The 24,672-nt window shown below is 38.4% G+C and overlaps 3 protein-coding genes across 4 annotated transcripts; 2 read left to right on the forward strand and 1 right to left on the reverse strand.

Annotated features, from left to right (window-relative positions):
• The first annotated feature begins 1,627 nt into the window (after positions 1–1,627).
• On the forward strand, positions 1,628–8,127 carry dnase1 (deoxyribonuclease I). 2 transcript variants are annotated; one of them, XM_067616302.1, is made up of 9 exons: positions 1,628–1,797; positions 2,867–3,005; positions 3,818–3,906; positions 4,105–4,191; positions 4,994–5,109; positions 5,380–5,492; positions 5,638–5,795; positions 6,392–6,485; positions 7,148–8,127. In XM_067616302.1, exons 2-9 carry the CDS (start codon positions 2,868–2,870, stop codon positions 7,196–7,198), a joined length of 846 nt encoding a protein of 281 aa, XP_067472403.1. In that variant the 5' UTR covers positions 1,628–1,797; position 2,867; the 3' UTR covers positions 7,199–8,127. The 2 variants fall into 2 exon arrangements, with proteins under 2 accessions (XP_067472403.1, XP_067472402.1); XM_067616301.1 differs by lacking the exon at positions 1,628–1,797 and adding an exon at positions 1,815–1,924.
• A 506-nt stretch (positions 8,128–8,633) lies between these two features.
• Positions 8,634–14,459, reverse strand: eci1 (enoyl-CoA delta isomerase 1). Its single transcript, XM_067616300.1, has 7 exons — positions 14,334–14,459; positions 11,977–12,087; positions 11,170–11,297; positions 10,914–11,060; positions 10,652–10,773; positions 10,345–10,523; positions 8,634–9,707 (listed from the first exon to the last, which is right to left on the reverse strand). The coding sequence occupies exons 1-7, from the start codon at positions 14,374–14,376 to the stop codon at positions 9,541–9,543; spliced, it is 897 nt and encodes a 298-aa protein (XP_067472401.1). The 5' UTR covers positions 14,377–14,459; the 3' UTR covers positions 8,634–9,540.
• Positions 14,460–15,773: 1,314 nt separating this feature from the next.
• On the forward strand, positions 15,774–22,061 carry LOC137201240 (growth hormone secretagogue receptor type 1-like). Its single transcript, XM_067616187.1, has 5 exons — positions 15,774–16,070; positions 16,616–16,791; positions 18,091–18,919; positions 20,904–20,961; positions 21,721–22,061. The coding sequence occupies exons 1-5, from the start codon at positions 15,935–15,937 to the stop codon at positions 21,941–21,943; spliced, it is 1,422 nt and encodes a 473-aa protein (XP_067472288.1). The 5' UTR covers positions 15,774–15,934; the 3' UTR covers positions 21,944–22,061.
• The last annotated feature ends 2,611 nt before the right edge of the window (positions 22,062–24,672 follow it).

Genomic DNA, 24,672 nt, shown 5'->3' on the forward strand with positions numbered 1-24,672 from the left:
GCTGTCCTAATCCCCTTCTTCATTTAATTTCAACACTTCAAAGATTCAGCACCCGGCTTCTTTGATTTCGATTGTGAGTTGAGCATGTTGTATTATACAATTTTTAAGCACATTCTGTTTTAAAAGGAAGATATTTCATTTTGGCATCAAAACCATGTCAACATGTCTGAAAACATCAGAAAATTCCCATCACGCGTGACCTTAAATGAACTGTCTTTATCATGTTTTTATGCCATCTGTTGCCTTCTCATTGCTACTGCGAACACTGCAATTAAAAATAGCATCTATTGATCACCCGCATACTCTACTTCAAGAGGTGAGTGTTTACTCATTTTTGTGCATTAAAGTTAAAATTCTGATTGCATTGCAAATTTCATAATTTATTACTAACAAATAATACAGTATAGTATAGTATAGTATAGTATCATCTCATCTCATATCATATAGTATAGTAGTTATATTTATAGTATTTATCCCAAATTTTTATCACTGCTTTGATAGAAATTTACAGTATTTACATTGTATATACAATTTGTATTCATACATACATATATAAAACATCTGACAAATGTTAGCATTTTTAACACAATTTAAAGGTCTAAGGTGCATGTTTAAGCATTACAAATATATTTCAAAGCATCAAGTCTACAAATACATAAAAATCAATTTTTCAATTTTTTCAGATAATCTGTTCCAAATATTTGTGTTTATTTGCACATATCTTTGCAGATATTTTTAAATAATTATTTCAAACAGAGATCTTTAAATCAGGGTAAATGCATGTAACCTTTACATTTAACCTGACCTTGGAGAGGAATATGTTTCAAAGATGAAAATTTATTTTTCAGGAGGACTCTGCAATGCCAGATACACCACGATAGTACACACTGTAAACATCACACATTATTACTGTTACCTTATTAATCATTACCTTACTTTAAATCCATTAAACACCTTTGTGGTTATTGATTCAGTATGTATGTTTGCATTGTGAAGTTGCATTTGCCATTTTACCAACACTCTTTTTAACACTACACTATTTTACCAAAAAGCAATGGTGGTCTGTGTTGTAGGTGACATATGGAAATTGCCCGCCATGCCAATGTGGTGGGATAACAAATCACTTGCCCACAACGAGCACCAAGTGCAGACTGGGAGTTCACCTAGGACAGCAAAACATGGGCTTCTACTGATAAACAGTAAAAGTATGGTGACTCTTATAGCAGCGAGTCAGTACTTTTCTTGGAATAAAGCAACATATTCCACCAATACATGAGTAAATATAAAACTATCTGAGAAAGATTAGATAAACTTGAAGCTTGTTGCTGTGGGAAAATGCCATCATGCCCACATTGACAATGCTAACCTGCTGATATTTAGCAGATATGTTGACAATTGCTTATCAGCTCTACGCACAAATTACAGCTGAGGCTGATGGGGATGTCATTAGTTTTGCAGGTATTTGGTCATAAACCAAAGTAGTACTGAACAATTCAAAATTTGGAGTAAAATGAAAAGTTAGTGATCATTAAAATCTATCCAATAGATGAGATATTTCCCTCAAAATACTCATGGTGGCAGTAGATAAAAAAATCAGGGGATCACCAGAAGTCATTAGGATTTCTCCTCTGGGGATCATGTATGTCTGTGCAAAATTTCATGTGAATCCATCCAATAATATTTCAGCGTGGGTCAAAGCGGGGCACCGACCAACCACCTGTAAACCCCGTACCACATCCAGAACACCCCTCCTCTCTTGACTCCTCCCCAGCATGATCCAGTCACATGCACCTGCAGGTAAATAAAAACCTCACAAGAGACGCTATCAGTAGTTCTGCTCAGAAGTTGTAGTGGAGCCTCCAGGGATTCACACAACAAAGCCTTTGTGTTCCTTTTCCCTCCACACACAGACTTACAGAAGCAGGTAGCTATGAGCCTCTGAATCTCTTTTTACTGCAAAAACAGCAGACGCAAGCTGAGCCGAACAAAGCTTATATTTTGAGTAAAGATAAGTGTGTTGACTTTTTGTTACAGTTACTATGGATGAAACATTCAGCACAGCAATGCTACAAACCAGTTTGTTGTTGTTGAGAATTACAGTTCTAGCAGGCTTTGTAACAGTATACACAGTAATTGTAATCCAGCATGACTGGGTCTGCTTTTATTTTCATGCTATGTTTCTTTAAAGACGAAAATGTATGTAGCAGTAATGCAGGATTTGTTTTTTCTGGCTGACAAAATGTAACACACAACAGTATATGAATAACCAATAATTACCACACTACAACTGCTGATCTTAATTTCCATATTTTTATAACCTTTGCCCAAGAGTCACTTACATGCCAGCTCCAATAGGACAGTGTAACCAGGGTAACAGGATAATATATTCTCCTACTGGAGTAATATTTAATGCCTAGCTTTACAACAACAATCATTCCTCTGCAGGACATCAAACAGTAAGTTCTGGACTTATGTCACGTGTCCAGAGGTGCAGGTGTTATGTCTGTCTCTCATTCCCACAGTAAGCCTAAGAGGAGGCTGTCAGGGTCATGTGACATATGACTGCACATTCAACTGCATTAATTTTCTGGAATCTATTACATGCTGACCTGATCACCACCAAAAGCATTTCTATTATTTCCATTATAATGTAAATGTATCACAATCAAGATTTTGGATTATGAACATAAACTGCTATAACAATGATGCCTGCTCTACACCCCTAATATATATATATATATATATATATATATATATATATATATATATGTGTGTGTGTGTGTGTGTGTGTGTGTGTGTGTGTGTGTATAAATTTAGACTTTTTATTTTTAATTTATTTTTTTTATATCTGATGTTGTTGGCACAGGATGCGTTTGGTGTGTACTTTGGGTCTCTTTCTGGCCCTACTGCACGTCTCTACCTCTCTGCTGCTGGGAGCCTTCAACATTAAGTCATTTGGGGACAAGAAATCCTCCAACACGACTCTGATGAACATCATCAGCACGGTCTGAAACTGTTTAGCATTCTACAACCAGTATTCTTTCCCTCTTTATTTATATTTCACCACCCCTTTACAAATATAAACACAATACATTTTGAAGGGTGGTGAATAATTTAAATACCACATGGTTTTGCATTGTTCACTGTGTCTGTCACAAACATGCACAATTGCACAGCATTTCATTTGGCCTACCTTCCACTGTAACATGGTGGTAGCACAACCATGCCATTGATTGAGTTAGAATACTGTCTTGTTTAGAGGGACTTGGAAATTACAGGGCTACTCCAAAAATGTAATAAAGTTGGGAGAATAACAAGTGTCAGATAAAAAAAAAAGACCAAAATAAAAAAATGCACTAAATCCTACATTTCCCATAATGCAACCAATTGCATCTTTTCTTCCATCCTTCCTATATGGTGAAGGCCAATGGCTTTCAAATTGTCTCCAGTTTGTAACACAGGGTTTCTGTTCTGAATTTGTATTGCCCAAGCTCAGATAACCCTGATGACATCACTATGACATCGGCAGAGTTATTTTCACAGACTTTAGCAAGCTCCGTCAGAGCCACAATAAAAGATTATAGAACTGTTTTCACAGGCTGAGTAGTACTCCTCACTATCTCTACTGGCCTTTATGGGTAAAATTGGCAGAGTGCCCCTTTACACCCCCAAAAACAATAACAAACACTTTGACAATATAATTATACTAGAAAACAGCGTCCATAGAATCATACTATAATTAACTTCACTAGAAATTGCCCTGTAGCAAGTTTAGATCATGAAATTGTGATTTTGTGTGTTTTTGCATCTGTTGCAGATTGTCCACCGCTATGACATCATTCTGATCCAGGAAGTCAGAGACAGCGATCTGTCAGCAACCAAAAAACTCATGGAGCATGTCAACAAGTTAGGATAAGGATAACCACACTCCTTATATTCTGTAGAGTGTACACTGTATTATTACACACAGGTGGAAGGCCTAAATATTCTGACCTTCTTCAGGAAGTTTGTAGAAACATGTAAAGATCATAAACTCACATTATCATATAAGATAAACATAATGAAGCTCTTCATCTATGTGTGTGTGTATGTGTGTTTTCCCAGAGGTTCTCCTAAGTTCAGGTACAAGCACATCGTCAGTGAGCCTCTGGGTCGCAGCTCCTACAAGGAGAGATATCTCTTCCTCTACAGGTACACAGAGACTGTGAGACTTTTGCTGTTATACTGTTTTAATGACTTTGCACAAACAAAATCATTATAACGATAGACTACCTCATGTAGAAATCCTCTGTTGATACTTTTCATTAGGGAACAAAACAGAAATATTTCATTAAATGATTTTTATTTAATTCTGCACAGTGTCTTTGTATCTGACCTTATGATGAGCAAGGGCAGAAAACCAAAGGTTCAGATTTAAGGGGTTTTAGATAAATATGGGTGACTGTGTGTCACATGCTGTGCCAGAAAATGCACTGTTACATTTGGTGAGCATTTTGTGTGATTAAATTGCATTATTGGGTGCCAAATGCTTGCAAATTTAAGTGTATTTTGTGCACAGAATACTGTATAGTTTTGTGTCAAATGCACACAATGCATTGTGTTCAGGCTTTATTAGTATTAAAGTAAATCTATAGTAATTATATGTTACATGTGTTATATGTTATGTTATACCTGTAGTATGATATGTATGGGGTCTGTATGACACCCACCCTTCAGTGGCCACATGAGGGCATTGGACTAATATAATTCAATTCATCAAGTGTGGTACAAATGACTTTTAGAAAATGCACAAGTAATGCTGTGAATATCTGAGTATGAGATAGACTGGACCTCACTCACTATTAGAAAATGTCTTCAAAAGTAAAGTTTTACAGGGAAGAAGCATGAAGCAAGAAGTACAGTAAATCTATCCTAAAGAGCAACTCCTCACACAGAAAAAGAGCACAACAGCACTGTAAAAGAGATGTGGTTAATTAGTATTTTTTCTTTCCAGGGAGCAGACCGTATCTGTGGCTAAAAACTACACTTATGATGACGGCTGTGAGCCCTGTGGGACAGACATCTTCAACAGAGAGCCCTTTGTTGTCATGTTCTCCTCCAAATATACCGGTAGGTTCTGAAAGAATGTGAGAAGCACAGAGAGTATTGCTTTTTCACCATCAGACACAAGTGATGTAGATTTTTAAACCCACATTACTTGATTTAGTTTAATACTAAAAGAATACACCATTAAGATTTATGTCATACAAATAGTGTTGTTAACTTTCTCCTTCTAAATTAAACTCATTGTTATTTCACTTTGGTTCAACTTGTCTCTCCTTCATCAAACATCCCTCTTTTCATTCATTCACTCACTCCTCTCTCTCTCCTGTTTTCTAGCTGTGAGGGACTTTGTTTTGATCCCCCAGCACACCTCTCCAGACTCTGCTGTGAAGGAAGTGAATGCGCTCTATGATGTGGTGACTGATGTCCGCACTCGCTGGAATACTAATGTGAATACACACTTCAACACACACACATACACAAATTCAATTATGGTTCAGTGGAACTACGTGAGCAAAAGGTGGAGCACAAAGGATAATTAATTAGTCTGAGTCTGGGGGTGACAGTGATTGAACCTTCATACTCTCCCCGCAGGACATCATGCTGCTGGGTGACTTCAACGCAGGCTGCAATTATGTTATGGGCTCCGACTGGCAGAAGATCCGCCTCTACACTGACAAGAGTTTCCACTGGCTGATTACTGATGAAGTCGACTCTACAGTGTCACAAAACACTCACTGCCCTTACGACAGGTAGACACACACAGGCACTTGCTTGCACAAACACAAACGCACACAGACTCATAAAAGGGACATACTGTGCACATTTCCAGGTCTGTATTTTTATTTTGGGGCCCTACTAGAATATCTTTGCATGATTTACAGTTCAGAAAACTCCTTATTTATCTTATATTGACCCTTTATGCAGCCACTCAGTTCAGCCACTGTCTGAAACAGGCTGTTTTAGCTCCTTCATGAAGCTTCCTCCAACTGCTGAAACAATCAGAAGTTTTAGGATTTCACTTCTTTTTCTCATTCTTTACTTGAAATATCAATTTCTCAAATACATCTGTACATGTTCGAGTTGAAATCTGAGAGTGGACAACACGGACGGCCGTTTGTGGGAATGTGACAACAATTTGACATCAGTTGGAAGAAGAGGTAACTTTGCAAATAAGGCGTTCAGAGCAGGCTGAAGCCTGGGCCTTTGACATCCAGGGATCATTTTTACATATGCTCACATCATGTTTTGGAACTTTAACTATGTTTAGCATAGATATACGACATAAGAAAATCACAAAAAGCATGTTATGTCCGGTTTAATTCCACCCCTCTTCCTGTGTTTGCAGGATTGTAGTGACTACTGACATGATGAAGGGAGTGGAACAAGGCAGTGCTAAGGTCTACAACTACATGATGGACTTAAAACTCAGTCACAGTCTGGTAAAAACAACTCTAGCTTTAATCCTTGTCTACTTTACAATTAATTTCAACTGTAAGGTTAAAGAAGGCTTTAAAGAGTAACTAAACACAGACTGAATATCTTTTTTTGCTTGACCTCCAGTATTTGATGTTGTCACCTTGCAGCAGTGATGTAGAAGTGTACTGGTGGTGTGGTCAGTGCACCCTGACATCACTGTTGGATGTAGTTACAAGTGCAACAGACTGAACAAGACAGCGTCTGTGAAATGTTGCTTCCCAGCTTGGTGTGAAGTTACTCCTTAAGAACCATACTGGTGGTCATTTATATTTCAGCCAATTAACTAATTAATCACATATATTTTAAAAATATTTCTATTTCTTTCTGAAACATACTTAAGCAAGCAAGATTCAGTCCTTTTCAAGTCTCATATCTAAAAAAATGTATGCTTTGGTAAATGAGCAACAGTGATACTATAGTTTTTCATGATTTGTAGTTACAGTAATGGGCTAAAACAAGCAAAACCATCAGTATACCTTAGTATACCTGCCGTGATGCTGGAGCAAACATAGTTTGTTGGTATGTTAAGGTTTTACAGTACATGATGAAAAACACATTGTATAAGGAAAACACCTATAATCAACTGTGCCAGAAGAAAACAATGTTTTCTCTGTATCTCTCTCAGGCACTCGCTGTCAGTGACCATTACCCTGTGGAGGTGAAACTGCTTGGCTAAGCTCCTACTGCCTGAATCATGAATTCCACAGTCTTTCCACAAGCCTCCAGGCTGAATCGGAACAATGATTATTCACTAGGAGTGAATTACAAGACCAAAATAAAACATCTGCCAAATTATGTCACTGCATTGTTTGAATATAAACATAAAAAAACACAGCGGGGAACAAGGAATTATCATCTGTACAGCTGGGCAATTACAACTACAAGTGGACCCATACTACAACTACACTGTATGTGCTTGGTTCATAATCACCAGAGTCAGTTAGTACTCATAAGCCAGCCCATTTGGATTAAAGGGCAACAAGTCTTAGATGTAATTATTCAGTAATATCTAATTTAGTTTTGGAAATAATGTAATGTCATTAATTTTGCTGGTATTTTGGTCATGAGTTGAAGATTCAAGCTGATAAAAAATTGACCTTATGATGGCACCACATGAAAAGCCAAGGGATCAGCAAAGTTATTACAATTCCTCCTGAGGGTGACATGAATGCATGTACCAAATTCCACAGCCATCCATCCATTATTTGGTATTTCACAAAAAAACCCCATGAAGATCAACCTCATGGTGGTGCTAGAGGAGAAGTCACCAAAGGCCATTGTTTGAGATAACAAATAATGGAGGCTTTTTTGTGAAATAACAAATAATGGAGCCTTCATCCTTTGGGTGTTATAAATGTCTGCACAAAATTTCAACACAATCTATCCAATAGTTGTTGAGATATTTCCACCTGGACCACAGTGGTGGACTGACACTGCCATCCCTACAGCCATGCTGCAAGCTGAAAATGATAAACAACCCTTAATATGCTGTACACTACCCACATATTTCCACCATGTGGGGTGTGGATGTGGGCCATTGTTGCATCTTTCTTCCCTTAATTCCCTGTCTCTCCATCTCTCCACAAATAAATACAATAATATTTCCACCATGGTCTTTTCAACTATGCATGTCCTAGATTTTGGGGGGTTCTGAGTTTTATCAGGTTACTCAGTAAACTTGCTTGGACAGGCATGTGAAAGCCTCAAGGCACATGACTTGTGGGAGATCATTTTACCTTTGGAAACCAATTTCTTATGAGACAATGTTTCTGAACGGACTCTCTGCTGTTGTTATTTTTCAGTGTTTTGAGCAGCACAAACAAGAGTCCATTTACCCTTACTGTATTAGAGTGATGGTGTAGGTTTCATCTGTTGACACATCAAAATGAAGTTATCTGCATGTCATGATACCAGAGTAGCAGTGAGACTCTCTGTTGGCTCTGAACCAACATGTTTAAGAATAACTGAGTCCAAAAGTGAGACTGTATTTTCTCAATGTGGCCGAGAGGACGAGAATGTTTTAATACCTCTGACATGCAAAAATTAAGGAACAATGAGATTTTGACCCTTCAATTCACCCTTTAATCACATCAACAAATCCACGGATCACATGAATTCACCCATTTATTCAGAAATAAATGGGTGGCAGTCAGAAAAAGTAAGTACACACAAATCTGTTCAAAAGATGACAAAGGCTTTGCCCACAGTGGGCTATTCAAATGCTCTCAAGCTTACTTTCATTAGTTGTTATGTCTCTTAAGGGTACAGTAAGGCTAGGCACTTAAATGGTGAGGATCTGTTGCCTCTGTGACAATAACTGACCATTTGCTAAACCCCGCCCCCACACATGGCTGTCCAATCATAATGTAGAAGTCATAACAAGGCATGGCACACTTGTCACCTGTATTTCCCCACAAGTGGTGTATGTGTGGCTGTAGTAAGAGTGATACTTGTCATTTAAGGAGTATGGAGGGTGTCTTTTCTTTTCTTTTTTTAATTCTTTACTATAATAGTAGTGCTATCTAGCTCTACACTGCAATACACAATGCAGTGTGTATTGCAGTGTATATGCATATATGTGGCCCTCATTTCTATATTCAAAACTCCTAACTGAATTGCAAATAATGTACTTCTCTATGACACTAAATAATGATTTTTGGGGAAAGAAACAAGAACAAAACATCTATAATCATCCCAAATGTAACATTAGCTTATGTGAAAGATTGAAAAAAAAAATTCTTGGTGTTAATTTTTAACTAAAGTACTTGGAAAGTAAAATAGAAAAATACTATTTGTCATTGAATCATTGCCATCAGTCCTGAGTGTTTTCCCCAAGCTAGTTTCATCACACAGGATTACTGAAAATGATTCATCAATGGTTGAAAATTGTTATGAAGAGGAACTGCAGGGAAACTGTCTTTGAGGATCTTACTGAGCACATGATTCTGAAGGCAAGTGTGTTTTCAACTAACTTTTCACACAGTCTAGTGTGTGTATATCTCATTTTACACGTTTCATCTAGCTTTTTCTCTTTTTAAGCATCTCCAGATACATACGAAGTGATTTCTGAATGGAGTCTTTGGTGATGAAACTGACAAAGTTTTGGATGTCAGCCTCTCTGTTGGACGTTAGCTTGTCGATGGTTGGCTTCCTCATCATGGACTTGGTGATCTGTCTGGCGTGGTCTGTAAAAGTGAAAAGATGAACAGTTAGCTCACCAATTTCAACAGTGGAGTCCAGGGACCTACAGTGGCCTTAAAAATAATTCTGGATGAGTCTCCGCTACATGGCTCAGTAAAATAATTATTCATATTTTATTAATTAATATTTGTCTGAATTGAAATGAAATAGAACAATGACATATACATGTATGTCAGGGGTTCCTTTTGATTCTCTTATCTTCATTTTTTTCTTTTACTGGAACAAAGCTGTATTTTTTATGTTAAGTCTTTTGCACCTCTGACCACATCTAATGTCACTGATGGATAACAGTAATAATCATCATAACAACCACCTTTATTTGTATGGCACTTGTGTTAAAAAACACAAAAACTTGTAACCATATCCAACAGTGAAGGCCCAGTGTACTGACACACCCAGGAGTACATTTCTACATCTTAACAGCAAGGGGATACCTTCAACCACTGGAGGTCAGTATAAACAAAATTTACAATTAACATAATATTACACCAATATATATGATATTTCAACATTACAGGGTGAGTCCTGATAAAAATGTTGAACAAAGAAAATAAGTAGTGCATCTACTGGCAATTTAGAGTTTCTAATTGTGGCCTGCCCTCCTACTTATCTGCTATGTACCTGGAATGGCCAGCCACTTGGTCATGGTCTGTGTGGCTGTGGTCAGGACCTGGTCTTCTGGGACCAGTTGGTCCACCAGGCCTATCTTCAGGGCCTCTGAGGAGCTGTAGAGCAGCCCCAGTTCCAGGGCCATCTCTGTGGTCCGGTGGCCCACTGTATTAACCATGGTGTCCTTAAACCTGCAGACAGCGCCAGTGTTCACTTCAGTGTTACAACAGGTGAAACAGTGCCAGGCATGACCAATACTATCGTCATAAACATCACCGCCACAACTGTCATGGCCATTGCCATTCTCCTAATTCCTTACCAAAAAGGTGCCACGATGCCAAGCTGCGTCTCATTAAGGCCGATGCTGTAACGCGGGTTGTCTGCCATTATCCTGTAGTCACATGTCAGAGACATCAGACAGCCGCCTGCAGGACTGGAACCCTGTGGAGGGGTCGACAAACTACCATGTCTTGTGTTTGTTCTAATCAAAATGTTGGCGCTACAGCTGGAAATGTAAAAACTGATGACTTCTTGCGTGATACATAGACAAAATAATAGCCTGGGTTTTGTTTCATACGTACGTTGATTGCAGCTATAGTGATCATGTTGGAGCTGTAGAGTTTCAGCCACATCTCCTGAACGGCTTTCCAGAACTCTCCACAGCGCTCTGGACTCTTCCCGTACATCTCCATGATGTCCAGTCCAGCTGAGAACACCTTGGGTTGACTCTGATCACAGCAATGCACGCACACACACACAACTGTCAATTTGTATTGCAATATTAAAAAATGTTCACACACTCCAGCAGTGACTGCAAACAATGAGGTGCTACTGTACCGAGGTGATGATGAGGCCTCGGCAGCTCTTATCCATCTCCAGCTTCTCCAGGTTGATGCACAACTCTGTGAGGAAATCTAAACTGAGGCTGTTGACTGGCGGACTCTGCATACGCATCACCGCCACACCTACAGAAAGAGAGAGAGAGGCTGATCTTTTACCTGAATTCACTGACGCACCTTTCCTAAAGATTCATCTCAAAAGGAAAAGAAGTGACATGAAAGAGTAAAAAGGAAAATAAGTGGAGGGAGAGAATAAAAACTTCAATCTTGCATGTGTTCGGATGTGCTAACTCAATCATTACACTTACAGTACCTGTCAGAAGGTATGTCCACATTTATGACTGGTACTGTGTATCTGGGGCTGCGAGTAATGATCATTTTCATCACTGGCTAATTTGAAGATGTTTACCTCAATGAATCACTTCGTTTATAATATATCTGAAAACTGTGCAACATTTCCATTTCAATTTCCTACAAGCTAAGGTGATGTTATAAGATGTCTTGTTTTGTCAAACCAACAGTCTAAAACCCAAAGATGGTCCATCGACAATCATTTTAGACCAAGGAAATTTAAGAGGCTGTTGGTCCTTCACTTGGATGTTTGAGCTGACATTTTTTGATTACCTGACAAATGTCAGGTAATCAAAAATTTTTTTTTGGCCTGGTGGCCCACAAGGCCTGTTCTATTATGGGGAAACACTGAGTACACTTTAAAATCTTGTTTTTTTCACCTCATACACATATTGTTGAAGGGAAGATAAAAACCCTCAAGCTCCCTCAGACCACATAAGGTGTATTTGCTTACCTGTGCTTTGGTCAAAATCCACTTTGATTTTGGGTGAGGTAGAGTTGTTCCTCCGCTGAGCAACACACACCCTGCCATGATTGCTGCAGGAAGACAGCTGGGAAAGACGACCTGCGACCCGCGCGCGCGCACACACACACACACGCACACGCGCGCGCACACACACACACACACACAGATAGGAGCTATATATCATTACAACTATTAAATCATTACATTTATACATCATACATGTAATAAAAAATGAAAAAATGATATTGGTGTAAAATCCGTCATTTCTCCATTAGTAATTTGTATGTGAAAACAATGCAGGATTTAAAATGCTTTTTAAAAAATTGGCTTTGCAAAGGTTTAATGGGAAGGGAAAGGTCTAAAGCACACTTGTTGGATCTTAAAGGACGGGTTCATAATTTTTCAAGTCTGTCTTAAAAGAACAGTCAGGTGCCCAAATCAGCATTGAAACAGGTTTTTCCTCACCATAATCATTCCTCCTGTTCATACTGACCATTAGAAAATCAACAGTCCTCCTTCTGTGAAAAAAAAGTATATAAAAGTTTATCTGAAACTAATATGAAGCTTCAAACATCCAATTTAGTCAAATCAAGTAGATATCTTTCAACGTTACAATCTTTTTAGTGCCAAAGTCCCTCTTTTTGTTACTATACTTCCACCGCAGCTAAACAGGGAATTTGATGCTAAAAAGACTGTAAATGTGGCAGATATCCACTTGATATGACTAACTCAGACTGCTGAAGCCTCATATAAGCTTCACATCAACTTTTAAATGCATTTTTGCACAAAATAACGGTGTGGACACCCCGTGGATTTTGGTCCCAATCACTTACATTGGAAGCACATTTGGAGGGGATCTTTTAATAGTCAGTATGAACAGGTTTTTATGTTAATATGAGCACCTGAACTGACCTGACAGACTTGAAAAATATTTATTTTACACTCAATGTAAACATAACTTAACATAACTCCACAGGAGTTTAAGTGGAAAGAAATGTGATAAATAGCTTTCATCCTTAAATTTGCAAGTACTGTATATAGGAATATATAGGAGTAAGGGTTAGTCAGTAAGTTAGTAAGGGTTAATTTTTTCCTTTTTCCTTTTATTTACTACAAGGAACTTTTAACTGGTTATGAAACAGTCTCATGATGCCTCTATATGACCTACATAAGCAAATGAGACCATCAGCGAGAAGATTGGCTATTTTCATACAGTTATTCTTAATGCCTGCCACCGGGTCTATTCTCTGTGAAATCAGACAAAATGATTTTACACACGCAGACCGGAAGAGCCTATGTATGCCTATTTGATAACGATAAGTAAAGTTAGACTTGTTGTCGGCTTTCCCACTCATTTTAAAAAAGATGAGCAAAAGAGAGAGAGAGAGCAATGGTGGTTGAGCGGGCTAGAGAGTAGATGAGAGAGCGAGCGGCAGTGTACCGAGAACAAAGGAATGATGTGAATCAGAGAAATAAAACGTTATTTCCTGATAGTTTTACAGTGGTTACATTCCAAAGCACAAATAAACACGTCCACACCTTTCGCACAACCCTGTGGCAAGGTGCTGCATTGCCGGATTGGGTGTGAATGCAGCCTGACATGTAACCTTGGTGTATGGATGGTACTAAAACAAAGTTTACTTTGCATCACCATCATCATATTACAATTATTAATCTTACATAGCCACAAACAGATACGTTACCTCATCACTATGCATCCTGCTAACAGCTGGGTTTAAAAAAGAAAAATAGTATTAAAAATAAACTTCATCTTTCTTTCACTCGCTGAAAACAAATGCACGCGCTAGCCAGATCAAGTTCTTTACGACACGAGGCGGTGGTGCTCATGGCAAATGAAGTCGTCATTCTGGGAAACACTACTGCTTTTGTCCACAGGGGACGCTAAAATCAACACAATATGAAAGCACATTGTAGTAACTTTAAGTTCAAAATTTCACCTTCGGCGGTTCAATGAATCCTGATCTTAAAAGCTTCATCACAGTCAAGTGAGTTCTCAAATGAATTTGGGAACTCAAGTCTGTAGCTGATTCAAATGAACTGCAAATGTTATTTACTTGTCTAAATATCTTGTGAGAGCAGTCATCCCCAAAACAGCATAATGTAGGCACATTATAGGTGCAAAATTAGCTAGCAGAGACCAGCAGAGTTCAACACGTCCTGCTGCGACCTTTGTTCCAGTTTCTGTACAGACGGCTCAGCTAACAGTTAGACGCCGACCAGCTGGCAAATGTTCAGAGATACCGTCTAAATGATGGTGAAAAAACGATGTATATATATCAAATCATCTCTCCGCAGTGTACCCTTGCTTTCACATGCAGACAAACCTGTTAAGCCGCATTTACTTCTCAGGGCTGCTCTCAATGCCATGTTGTATCGCTCAAACCAGCAGCTATTTCCGCAATGACATGCAATGACGTCAGCACGGAGGCAGGACCATCAGCTGTTCTAAATAGATCTTTACGACAGTAATAAGACCGTATGTACAGTGCAAATGTTTCTTTATTCTCAGTTCTCTTTGTTCTCATTCTCGTAAATCCGATTAGAGTTATTGTTTTGTTTTTAATTTTGTGCCATGTTATTCCATTACATTTATCTGACAGCTATAGTTACTATTTACTTGCAGATTTAAAGACAGACTGCTCCTTTACACATCTCAGGTGGCTTCAAAGAATTATTCAAAATTGTCCAAAATTTGCCCAAAATTGTCTAATGTTTCACAAAGGAAGAGAGAAAAGTCCAAAAAAAAAAAAAAAGAAAAAAAAGAATGTTTGTAGCAGAACAAGCATTGTCATCAGTATTAACAATCTAACAATGTAAGTACTTTTTACATTTGATACTTAAAGTATCAAAGTTCAAGTTTTTATGATAGTAAACCTACTTCTGTTAAAGTATCTGAATATCACAGCCTATTGCTATGCTGTATATAAAAGAACTACCATAATGAAACAGCAAGTTAAGTCCATCTTACTTAATTGCTTTGATGCATTTGGTCTTGAAACAGGATGTTTTGGGAATACAGGCTGGGATAAGACAATAAGTTTGATTTTTTTTTATAGTAGTGTTGTGCCGACAGTAAGGCATGAGCAGAGAGAGAGAGAGAGAGAGAGAGATAAGAGAGTGAGTGAAAGAGGGAGATCATACAGTAGGTGTGTACTGTAAGTCACAGTCAAAGCACAAGTGTATGTCAGCAGAGACACACCGGGCATTGAAGCTTCTCTAAATCAGTGAGTATCTTATTTTACCTTTAGTTAAAGTGCCCGTTTTTCTTTGTGCATGAGTGCATGAGTGTATTTTTGCGTCTGTAAACAATAATGTACAGGTCTGGGTACAGATTGCTTTTGTGGTTGGAGACGATAATGATAAGGATGACATTTTCATTGGTTAATGATGATGATGGTTTTTGTGATGGAAAACAAGAACCAAATTAGTTACCTGGAAAGGTTTGAAACCACTGAATAATTGACTTGAAATGTATTGTACTCTAGTATTCATGCATTCATATGCACACAGCAGTTTTCTTAATGTCAATACAGGGGTTGAATAACAGTAATATGGTGAACAAATATTAACAATAGTGTTAAGTGTTAAATTAAAAGAGTTTAACTTGCATCAGTAGTGACAATTTTGCTGTTTCAATGTACACATCCTTTTTGCACATGTGCCTGCACGTGCCTTTATTCATATATATAAAGTCTATATTGCATGCATTTGTGTGTGGCATTTTCTTGTAATGTGTTTTTTTCTTTTGTTCTGTCTAGGAAACCCTTCTCCACCCTCACCATCCTCTGTGGTGTAGCTGTGATTGAACGGTATAGAAAATCAATCAGTGTGCGTCACCTCTGTGCCCTGTAACCTGGGGGACACACACCTCTCACCTGCTGCTTTCTCCACTGTAACTTTCTTTCCAACCTCACCCTGTGTCATCATGGATCTAATGGAGTTGGGAGACATGGGCAGTGGTTGTGAAGATGAAAACTGTGGCATAGCATCAGGCCTCCCGGAGAACTGCTTAAACAACGAGTGCCAGTGGGAGGAACCTATGTTTGGATTCATTGAGTTGGGTGGGTAAAAAATCATAGAAAAAAAAAGTATTAATGCATGATCGTGTTGTGTAAATGGAAATTAAATGGAAATGTTAAGCTGCATCAGCCAAGATTTTTGCAATTAAAATAAAATAAACAATAACAAAGTGAGCTGTGGTGTCTGGACAGTACAATTCAAAACTCACCATCAGATCTTTCTCCTCTTTACTTTGGTCTTAAAGGAATAGGTCCACATTTTGGGAAACACTTATTTCGTTTCTTGCCTAGAATTAGATGATAAGATAAATACCACTCTCATATCTGTACATAAATATGAAGCTAACACCAGGTCAATTTTTTCAAGTAACTCTCAGCAAAAAAGCAATGCCAATTTCCCAAAATGTGAAAATATTCCCTTAGCTGTGCTAGTATTTATGAGCTCATGGTGCAGTATTATTGATATCTGTGAACGAACCTTCAAAACTTGTTATTCTTCGTTTTCCTATCTTGGCTGACAATGTGTACAGTTCTCACATACATGCAAAGTGGTTCTGAAACAACATATCAATGCTGTCATTTTCTAGTGTGCGTGACTGTCATTTACATTCCACTGATGCTCCTTGGTCTTCTGGGAAATATACTAACAATTCTGGTGGTTTGGCTCCGTCCACACATGAGAGGCTCTACCTACCTCTACCTGAGCAGCATGGCTGTTAGTGATCTGTTGATACTCCTGCTGCTGCCTCTGGATCTGTATAAGGTACACCTTTTCTTAATGCACGCATGTTGTTGCGGTATACAATATGATTTGACCCTCATACTGTATATCTGATGTTTTGCTCTGCCTCAAGGTGCATTTACAGAAGAGGGGGGCATGATGCATTTGCTTCTGTTGAGAATAGCGGTGTGCTTCAATAGTAGTTTAAACAAGCCCTCGCAACCTTTCCCTCAGGGGGATCCCTGCTGCCAAATTAAGTTTTGTTCTATTATACTCACTAGTCATGTCATACCCAGAGTGTTCTTATGTCCTTCTTCTTTCATTTCCTCTGCACAGTGGCATGGAAAATACATGACATTTAAGTGTGAGTAAATACATTGATAACACTTTATAATACAGGTCATGTTTTACAGTGTCAATTTGTTGTACGAATCAGAAACTAATAAAATACTCTATGGTTTCTTCTGGTACTTAAATGCAGGTGCAGTGGAAGGAAACAAGATCATGGGGAGGGAGTAAGAAATGGGTATTTTAGAGGAATGGAGAAAGCATATTTGTAAATACAGTACTGGAAAATAAAACAGATGTTTGAGAAAAAAGGTGATAATAACACTGATATTTAGCAGAACCTATGTAATTATCACACATTATCACAATATGCTAGCAAAACTGTGGGGGTACAGTAAGGTGACAAAATGGGTATTGGGAAAATCTCTCGAAACTCAGATGGAGGCATTATTGAAGAACATACTTCACTTCACTTTAATTTAATGGCCACTCGACCAGAGTTGGTGGAATTTGTTTTCAGTACATCATGGAAAAGAACCTTCAGTACACAGTGTCAACAGCACACATAGACAGACACAACATATAACACAATAAACAATGATCACAGTATATGATATATAGATGCTTAGCTTACATACTTAGACAAGCAAGACGGAGGTTATAGATTTATGGTTTATTGTTATTTTCAAACACTTCCTTTCTCTTTTAATGTTACAAGAGAAAAGGCTTTTAGGATGAGGATTAACCAATATGTTTGAAGAACGTAACGCTATCTCAGATAATGAATTTGGCTGGGGCTGAGTGAGTGTAAACTTCCCCAAATTCAATAAAGAGTAGGACAGAGCTGCTAGCGTTAGCCTAAACTCTCCATACAGTGGATGTGCTATCATGAACTGGGTTTTTTTTCTATTGTAATCTGTAACCCAACAAAACTGTTGTCAACTGATGAGGTATATGTTACTACAGAAAGCTAGTTGATAACATGCTAACGTTTACAGCTTACATTTGACTGAGACTGAGGTAAAATAATTGTCCTGTCTCTGTCCCTGCTAGCTCTGGAGGCCCAGACCCTGGCCCTTAGGAGACCTTGCCTGTAAGCTGACCATGTTCCTCTCAGAGTGCTGCACCTTCTGTACCATCCTCCATATCACCTTCCTCTCCCTGGAGAGGTACCTGGCGGTCTGCTGGCCAATCATGGCCAAGACGCAAGTGACACGGCGCAGAACCAGGACTCTTATTGGCTGCCTTTGGCTGGGTGCAGCTGTCAGTGCAGCACCGGTGTTGGTCATGGTTGGAGTGGAGGAAGTTGGGGGAGAGGAGCGAGCGATCAGCGGATGGAGGGAGGACGGAAGGTGGACAGGTGGGGAAGGAGAACAGGGAGGATTTATAACAGGTGGAGGGGAAAGCAGAAGTGAACACATGGCCTTGATGGATAGAGGATTAGAGGGAATGAAGTGGGAGGAAAGTGAGACAAAGGGATGGGGTGAAAGACTTGGGGAGTTGAAATGGGTTGGAGATAAAGAGGAAAGAAAATTGGGAATAGGAGAGATAGATGAGAGGAAACAAAGAGATGGAGGAGAAATGAAAGATGAAAAACAAGAAGAAAGAGAGGGAAAGATGGAAGTTCATAGAGAGCAGCAAAATACAATGAAAGAAGACGAGGGAGGAGGAAGGGAAGAGACTGACATGAGGGAGTGTCGCTGCACACACTATGCTGTCTCCTCCGGCCTGTTGTCGGCCATGATGATTCTCTCCAACTTGTACTTCTTGATACCACTCTGCGTCCTGGGACTAGTCTACAGCCTGATTGGAAGGACACTGTGGCTCCGTCCGCAGAGCAGCCGTAGAGACCAGAGTCACCGACACACTGTCAAAATGCTGGGTGAGGAAACACACTTGCAAACACACACTCAGGTATTTGCTTTATTATAAAGAACAAGAACATACAGTGAAACAGTCAGAAAACATGAAATGATAAAATATTACTACTTGCATCATGTAACAGCAGTAATATACAATTTAATGTTGTGGCGTGATGGAGAAGAGAGAAAGAAAAATAATAGATAAGCCCTGTATATATCTATTATAGAAAATATTGAACCTGCAGTGCAGAACTTTCATTTCCCCCTTCTGGCAGTGAGAGTTATTACACAAACACTGTCAACGCATGCTTATGATGTATGCCTGCAGCCTGCTGCAGCCTACTCTGTCACAACTGTTGCTCTCTTCCTTTCTCTTCCTATCTCTTTTTTGGCTTCATGCACCACTGAGCAACTTTCGTAGTAATGAATGGAGCCCCGCCTCCGACGCTATATCCAGTTCTTATAATACATCCATGGTTGCTCCCCCCTTAAGCTCTGGCAAACCAATCATTGCTGGTTGACTTAAAACTTATCAATACTGGTGCGCCAGTGTGGGAAAGTCGCCACAGACACCAGATTTAAAAACTCTGGTATACTGCGAAACACAGAGAGATTTACCTTGAGGTGATAGGCTTAATCAGCATTTTGTGAACTGGTTTGGCAAGGGCTTGAATGTAATGGACATTCATTTATATGTAAAAGTCCCATACTCCAGATTTAAATTTTATAATATTAAAACAAATACCTCGTCTTTTTTTTTTTTTTTTTTTTTTTTACAGAACAGAAGATAACTGTCCACAACTTTGGTAACATTTTTCAAGATTGGCTTTCTGCTGAGGCATCTGATCTTACAAATTAAGAATTTTCCTTATATCTTGTATCTCATTTGTTTAATCCATACAAAACCTAAGTGTAAAAATGTCATGTTGTGATTTTACAGGGGGTTATGTTTGTAAGGTATAAAGTGTTAATTAGTCAGCTTTAGGAGTGCTAGTAGGTGGATTTAGTTACCACCTACCACCTAGTTTAGCTTCAATTTACCCAGAGTGGTATCAATCTTCTCATTTAACTCTTGGCAAGACAGAGAATAAATGTTTTTCCTAAAAGTTCCTTTTATACTATAGCCTGGCTCTGTCAGAAGGAAACAAATCTGTCTACTAGAAACTCTAAACCTCACAAACAATACAAAAACTGAAGTGTAAAAGCGACATGTGGTTTTGGAGATTATGTGCCAGACTTTTTCTTGGCTGGGCACAGTAACATTCTGGAGTCAGAGCAAAACAAATGAGATATAACATGTTAATTTTTTAACTTTAGTGGTGCTGGTAAGGGGATTTTGTTACCTTTGGACAGAGTTAACTGTTTCCCGTTATTTCCAATTATTGTGCTAAGCCTTGGGAAGAATTCTTCTTGGAAAGAAAGGAAAAAAGTATATCTCCCAAAATGTCAAACTATGCCTTTCCAAATCTTTGTAGAATTTCTCATTATATGGACAGCTAATATGCGCTTTGTAGTATGGCTACAACTAATGATTATTTTCAGTACTGATTAATCTGTTGATTATTTTCTTGATTAATCAATTACTTTTTTGGTCTTTAAAGTGTAATATGGTAAAAAATATTGACCTAGGTGATGTCCTCAAATGTTTTGTTTTGTCCTTAACAGTCCACAACCCAAAGATATTCAGTTTACTGTCACAAAAGACCAAATAAACCAGACAATATTAACATTTTTTTTCTTTAAAAATGACTCAAAACAATTGGTCAATTATCAAAATAGTTGGCTATTAATTTATTAGTTGACAACTAATCAATTAATCGACTAATTGTTGCAGCTGTATTTTGTAAGCTCACTATAGTCCTTTCCAACATCAGGGCAGTGCTTGGAGACTACTTAATCACAGCATCTGTGCTTAATAGTGGAAGAAACTTCTTTCATCACCTTCAGGTATCAATGATTCTAATGTCCTCCTCCTGTACCTCTCTGTCTCTTCATCTCCTTCAGGAGTGATTGTCTTGGCGTTTGTCCTCTGCTGGCTGCCCTTCCATGTCGGTCGGACAATATTCTCTCTTTCTCTGGGCACTGGTACTGACAGACAGGAAACATACATGGAAACAAACTCACATGAAGACATTAACATGCTCTCTGATGTCAGCATACAGATGTCAGAGAAAGATATTAACATACACAATGTTAATAAACCCATTAGCCACTCAGACAAGCACCCCAAGACCCCGTCCACGACTGGAAAGATGACAGCAGACGCTCACACCGAGAGAGATGAAATATTCTGTGACATCTGTGTAAAGACCAAATTCAGCACACACACTAACGTAGATACACACTTGGCAGACACAGAAACTGAAACACACACTGATGATATGAGCACAGACAAACATTTATATTCTCATGTTATATCACACACCAGAGGGCAACATATAGACACAAGCACACAAACTCTGGATCTGAACACTGAAACAGATACAGATACAACTACACACACTGAAACACACAATGATCCAACACGTATTAATACACAATTATCCAGATTTAATGAGAAAAGAAACACAAACAATAAAATACATACCAGCACACAGACAAGTACACAAAATGACACAAACAAAAATGCACATATTAGTTTCCATACTGACACAAGCGCTAGTACACACACCAACAGACTGAGCTGTGCAGACTCATACATTTGCATAAACTCACAGAATAACAACACACATAATCACACACCTACCACTGCAGACATAAGCACATACGATGTGACACCCACAGGCCTATACAATGACACACACTTCAACAATACATACACACACGGTGACACACACTTGTATTTTTTGTACTATCTGTCTCAGTATTTTAACCTGGTGTCCTCTGTCCTCTTCTACCTCAGTGCTGCTGTCAATCCTTTACTGTACAACCTGATGTCTGCCAGATATAGACACGCTGTACACAGCCTCATACACACACACTCTCAAACACAGTCTCACCGCCTGCGCACACTCACGGCACAGCACTCCACGACCACTTTGTAAGGGCAAATACTGTATGCACGGAGATGGGCGCACACACTGCATTCAAACTTGACTGCAAACAATTATAAACAGGAAATGCCATGACATGTATGCACAGACATGCAAAAAAGGGGAAACAATCAAGAACAGTTTATGCCTTAATATCTTTTAATAAAACAATGTCTTGGTAATGTATAGTGGTCATTACCGACTACAAAAGCCATGACCATATAAATTGCAGCCCACTGTCATATCTAATTAAAGGCCCTGAACACCCGCACAGGTGTTTTCAATTACTCTGGCTAATTAGACCTATGCTGGGAATTACATGATGTGACTAATTAGCTAATAACAATGATAACTGTGTACATTGTCTTGCCGGATGTCATTCTGGGATAGATGTCAATCAAGCACCATCTGTGCACTTATTGACGCTAGCCTATTCAGCTCGCCCATTTGCTTTGTGTCTTAACTTTTGTGGGCTGTAATAAATACCAGTAAAAAGTCTAGGTACTGATCGGTTCAGTGAAAATCTGCTAGAATTCTCTCAAAGTTGGGAACACATGCCTATATATTTGAGGAGGTCATACAGTATAGCCTGACACAAACACATCCACCACAGAAATCAGGTTAAAGAGACAATCTGTGCAATCCTGTGTAAAATTACGTTCCACTTTAAATAGAAAAGTTATTACCATGATCAGTTATTACCTGATCCCATTGACACGGTTACATACATTCACAACTGGAAGCTGCCCAGTACAACCACAGTCTGCCTTGGTGGCCACTGAGCAGCTGAAATATAATTTATTATTGATAATAAAATTTGGAATAATTAGCTTGTCTCATGCCATGGAACACAGGACCTAATGAGTCTCCACTGTGCAACATCTCCAATGTGTATTTTGGATGAATAAATATGACCATATTGGCATATTAGCACACATTTTGAATGACCACACTAAGACAACTTCTATTATGATATCATATTGTTACAAACATGAAATAAAACACAATACCAACACATTCTGACCTGCCATCATGACTATCTCTCGGCTCTGTTAGTCATGTTGCATGTTATAAAAGTGGTCAGATATTTGCTAATATGTAGGTGCAGGCTGATTCCAAGCAGCAGAAGTAAGTGTACACAATGCAACACATCACCACTTCTGATGTAGACAGGAAGTGAAAAGACAAAATTATGTAATTGGAGCACTTCTTTGGTGCTGAAACACATATGGTCAATAGACTCTATCAGGCAACATAAGTGAAAACACCTGTGTGGGTTGACTATGGGTATCTAGGAGCTTTGAAGAGTTTGATAAATAGATGCTATGTTTGCAAAAATAACTGATGTAAAGAGAAAATATTAAGAAAATATGAATAGCTCTTAGTTGTGGAGCACTGTTAGACAGTCTATTACAAGATGTGAATTAATTTGGGGCTAATAACTATATAATAAATTATATAACTATATAAATAACTGTTTTGAATTTGGTGGTAGGGCTACCCTGTTATTTATATTTGGGCCATAGACTGTGCCTCTGACGCAAAGTAGTTTAACTTTTGTTTTAGCAGTTTGAGCTAGCCAAATCAAATGAGTATTGTCTAAAGTTACAGTCTTTTTAGTATGAAATTCCTTCTTAGTGTTTCCCTCATTCTGCTGAAGCCTTGAAGCGAGGACCATTGATTTTGTCCCTCGTTTCTTACACTATAGTCACACAAGGAAGGGATCACTTTATGACCAATAAGGACAGGAAGAATCACTACAACAACCAGTGACTAATTAGCTAAATATCCACATACTTTATATAAACATGCAGTACCATAGCAATACAGTTATTTTAGCTTAGTGAAAATCTATATGTCTCAATGTTTTAAAGTAGGGCCAACTAACTTTGATTGTGTATATTTTAAATGAGGTACTCTCCACAACCTGTACATTTATAGTGTACAGGGGAAATTTTATGTGTATGTAAGTAAGGTTTCATTATGGTAACAGTGTCATGCTCAAATTGTGTGCACACATCCTCTGATGCACACACACACACACACACACACACACAGAATAGGGCTATCATTTTGGGTCATGTAGTTTCATACAGGCTGATGTGTTTTGATGTAATCTGTATTACATTTCGTGTCCTGATGTGTCATATACTGATATAAATGCCTTTATTTGATTCACAGTTGAGGTTATATCACCTCTGCCACGGAGGTTATGTTTTCACCTATGTCAGTCTCTGTGACTGTCAGCAGGAAACACTTCAGAATGGATTTCCTGAAGTTTGGTGGACAGACTGGCCTCAGGCTAAGGGACAATTGATTTGATTGTGCTTGTAAACCAGGCCATTTCTGCCATGAGATGATGTCTTTTTTTAGAACTATGAATCTATAAAACTGAGACCTGATTCTCATTTCTTCATGACAGTAGGAGAAATGTGCAAAATTAAAGTTGTACTTTTGTTGGGAGATTTCTAGTCTACTCAGTTTGAATGATGGCAGAAATCAATATCATACCCTCTATATTAGTCATTATCTATCAAGTGTCTCACATATTGTTGATATGGCTCATACTATAGCTATGGCTGCTATTACTGTAAGCACTGTTGTTATAAATATAGAATCTGCTGTTTTTGCTTATTGTTGTCTTCCTTTCTCGTGTTTTGCTTGTATTTGACACATAAATGCAGTCTTATTTGTTTGAATATTATAGGCTTTGCTTGATATGTATTTATATAAAATGTTGG

Source organism: Thunnus thynnus, chromosome 17, assembly GCF_963924715.1.
Source record: "Thunnus thynnus chromosome 17, fThuThy2.1, whole genome shotgun sequence".
In the NCBI taxonomy this organism is placed as follows: Eukaryota; Metazoa; Chordata; class Actinopteri; order Scombriformes; family Scombridae; genus Thunnus; species Thunnus thynnus.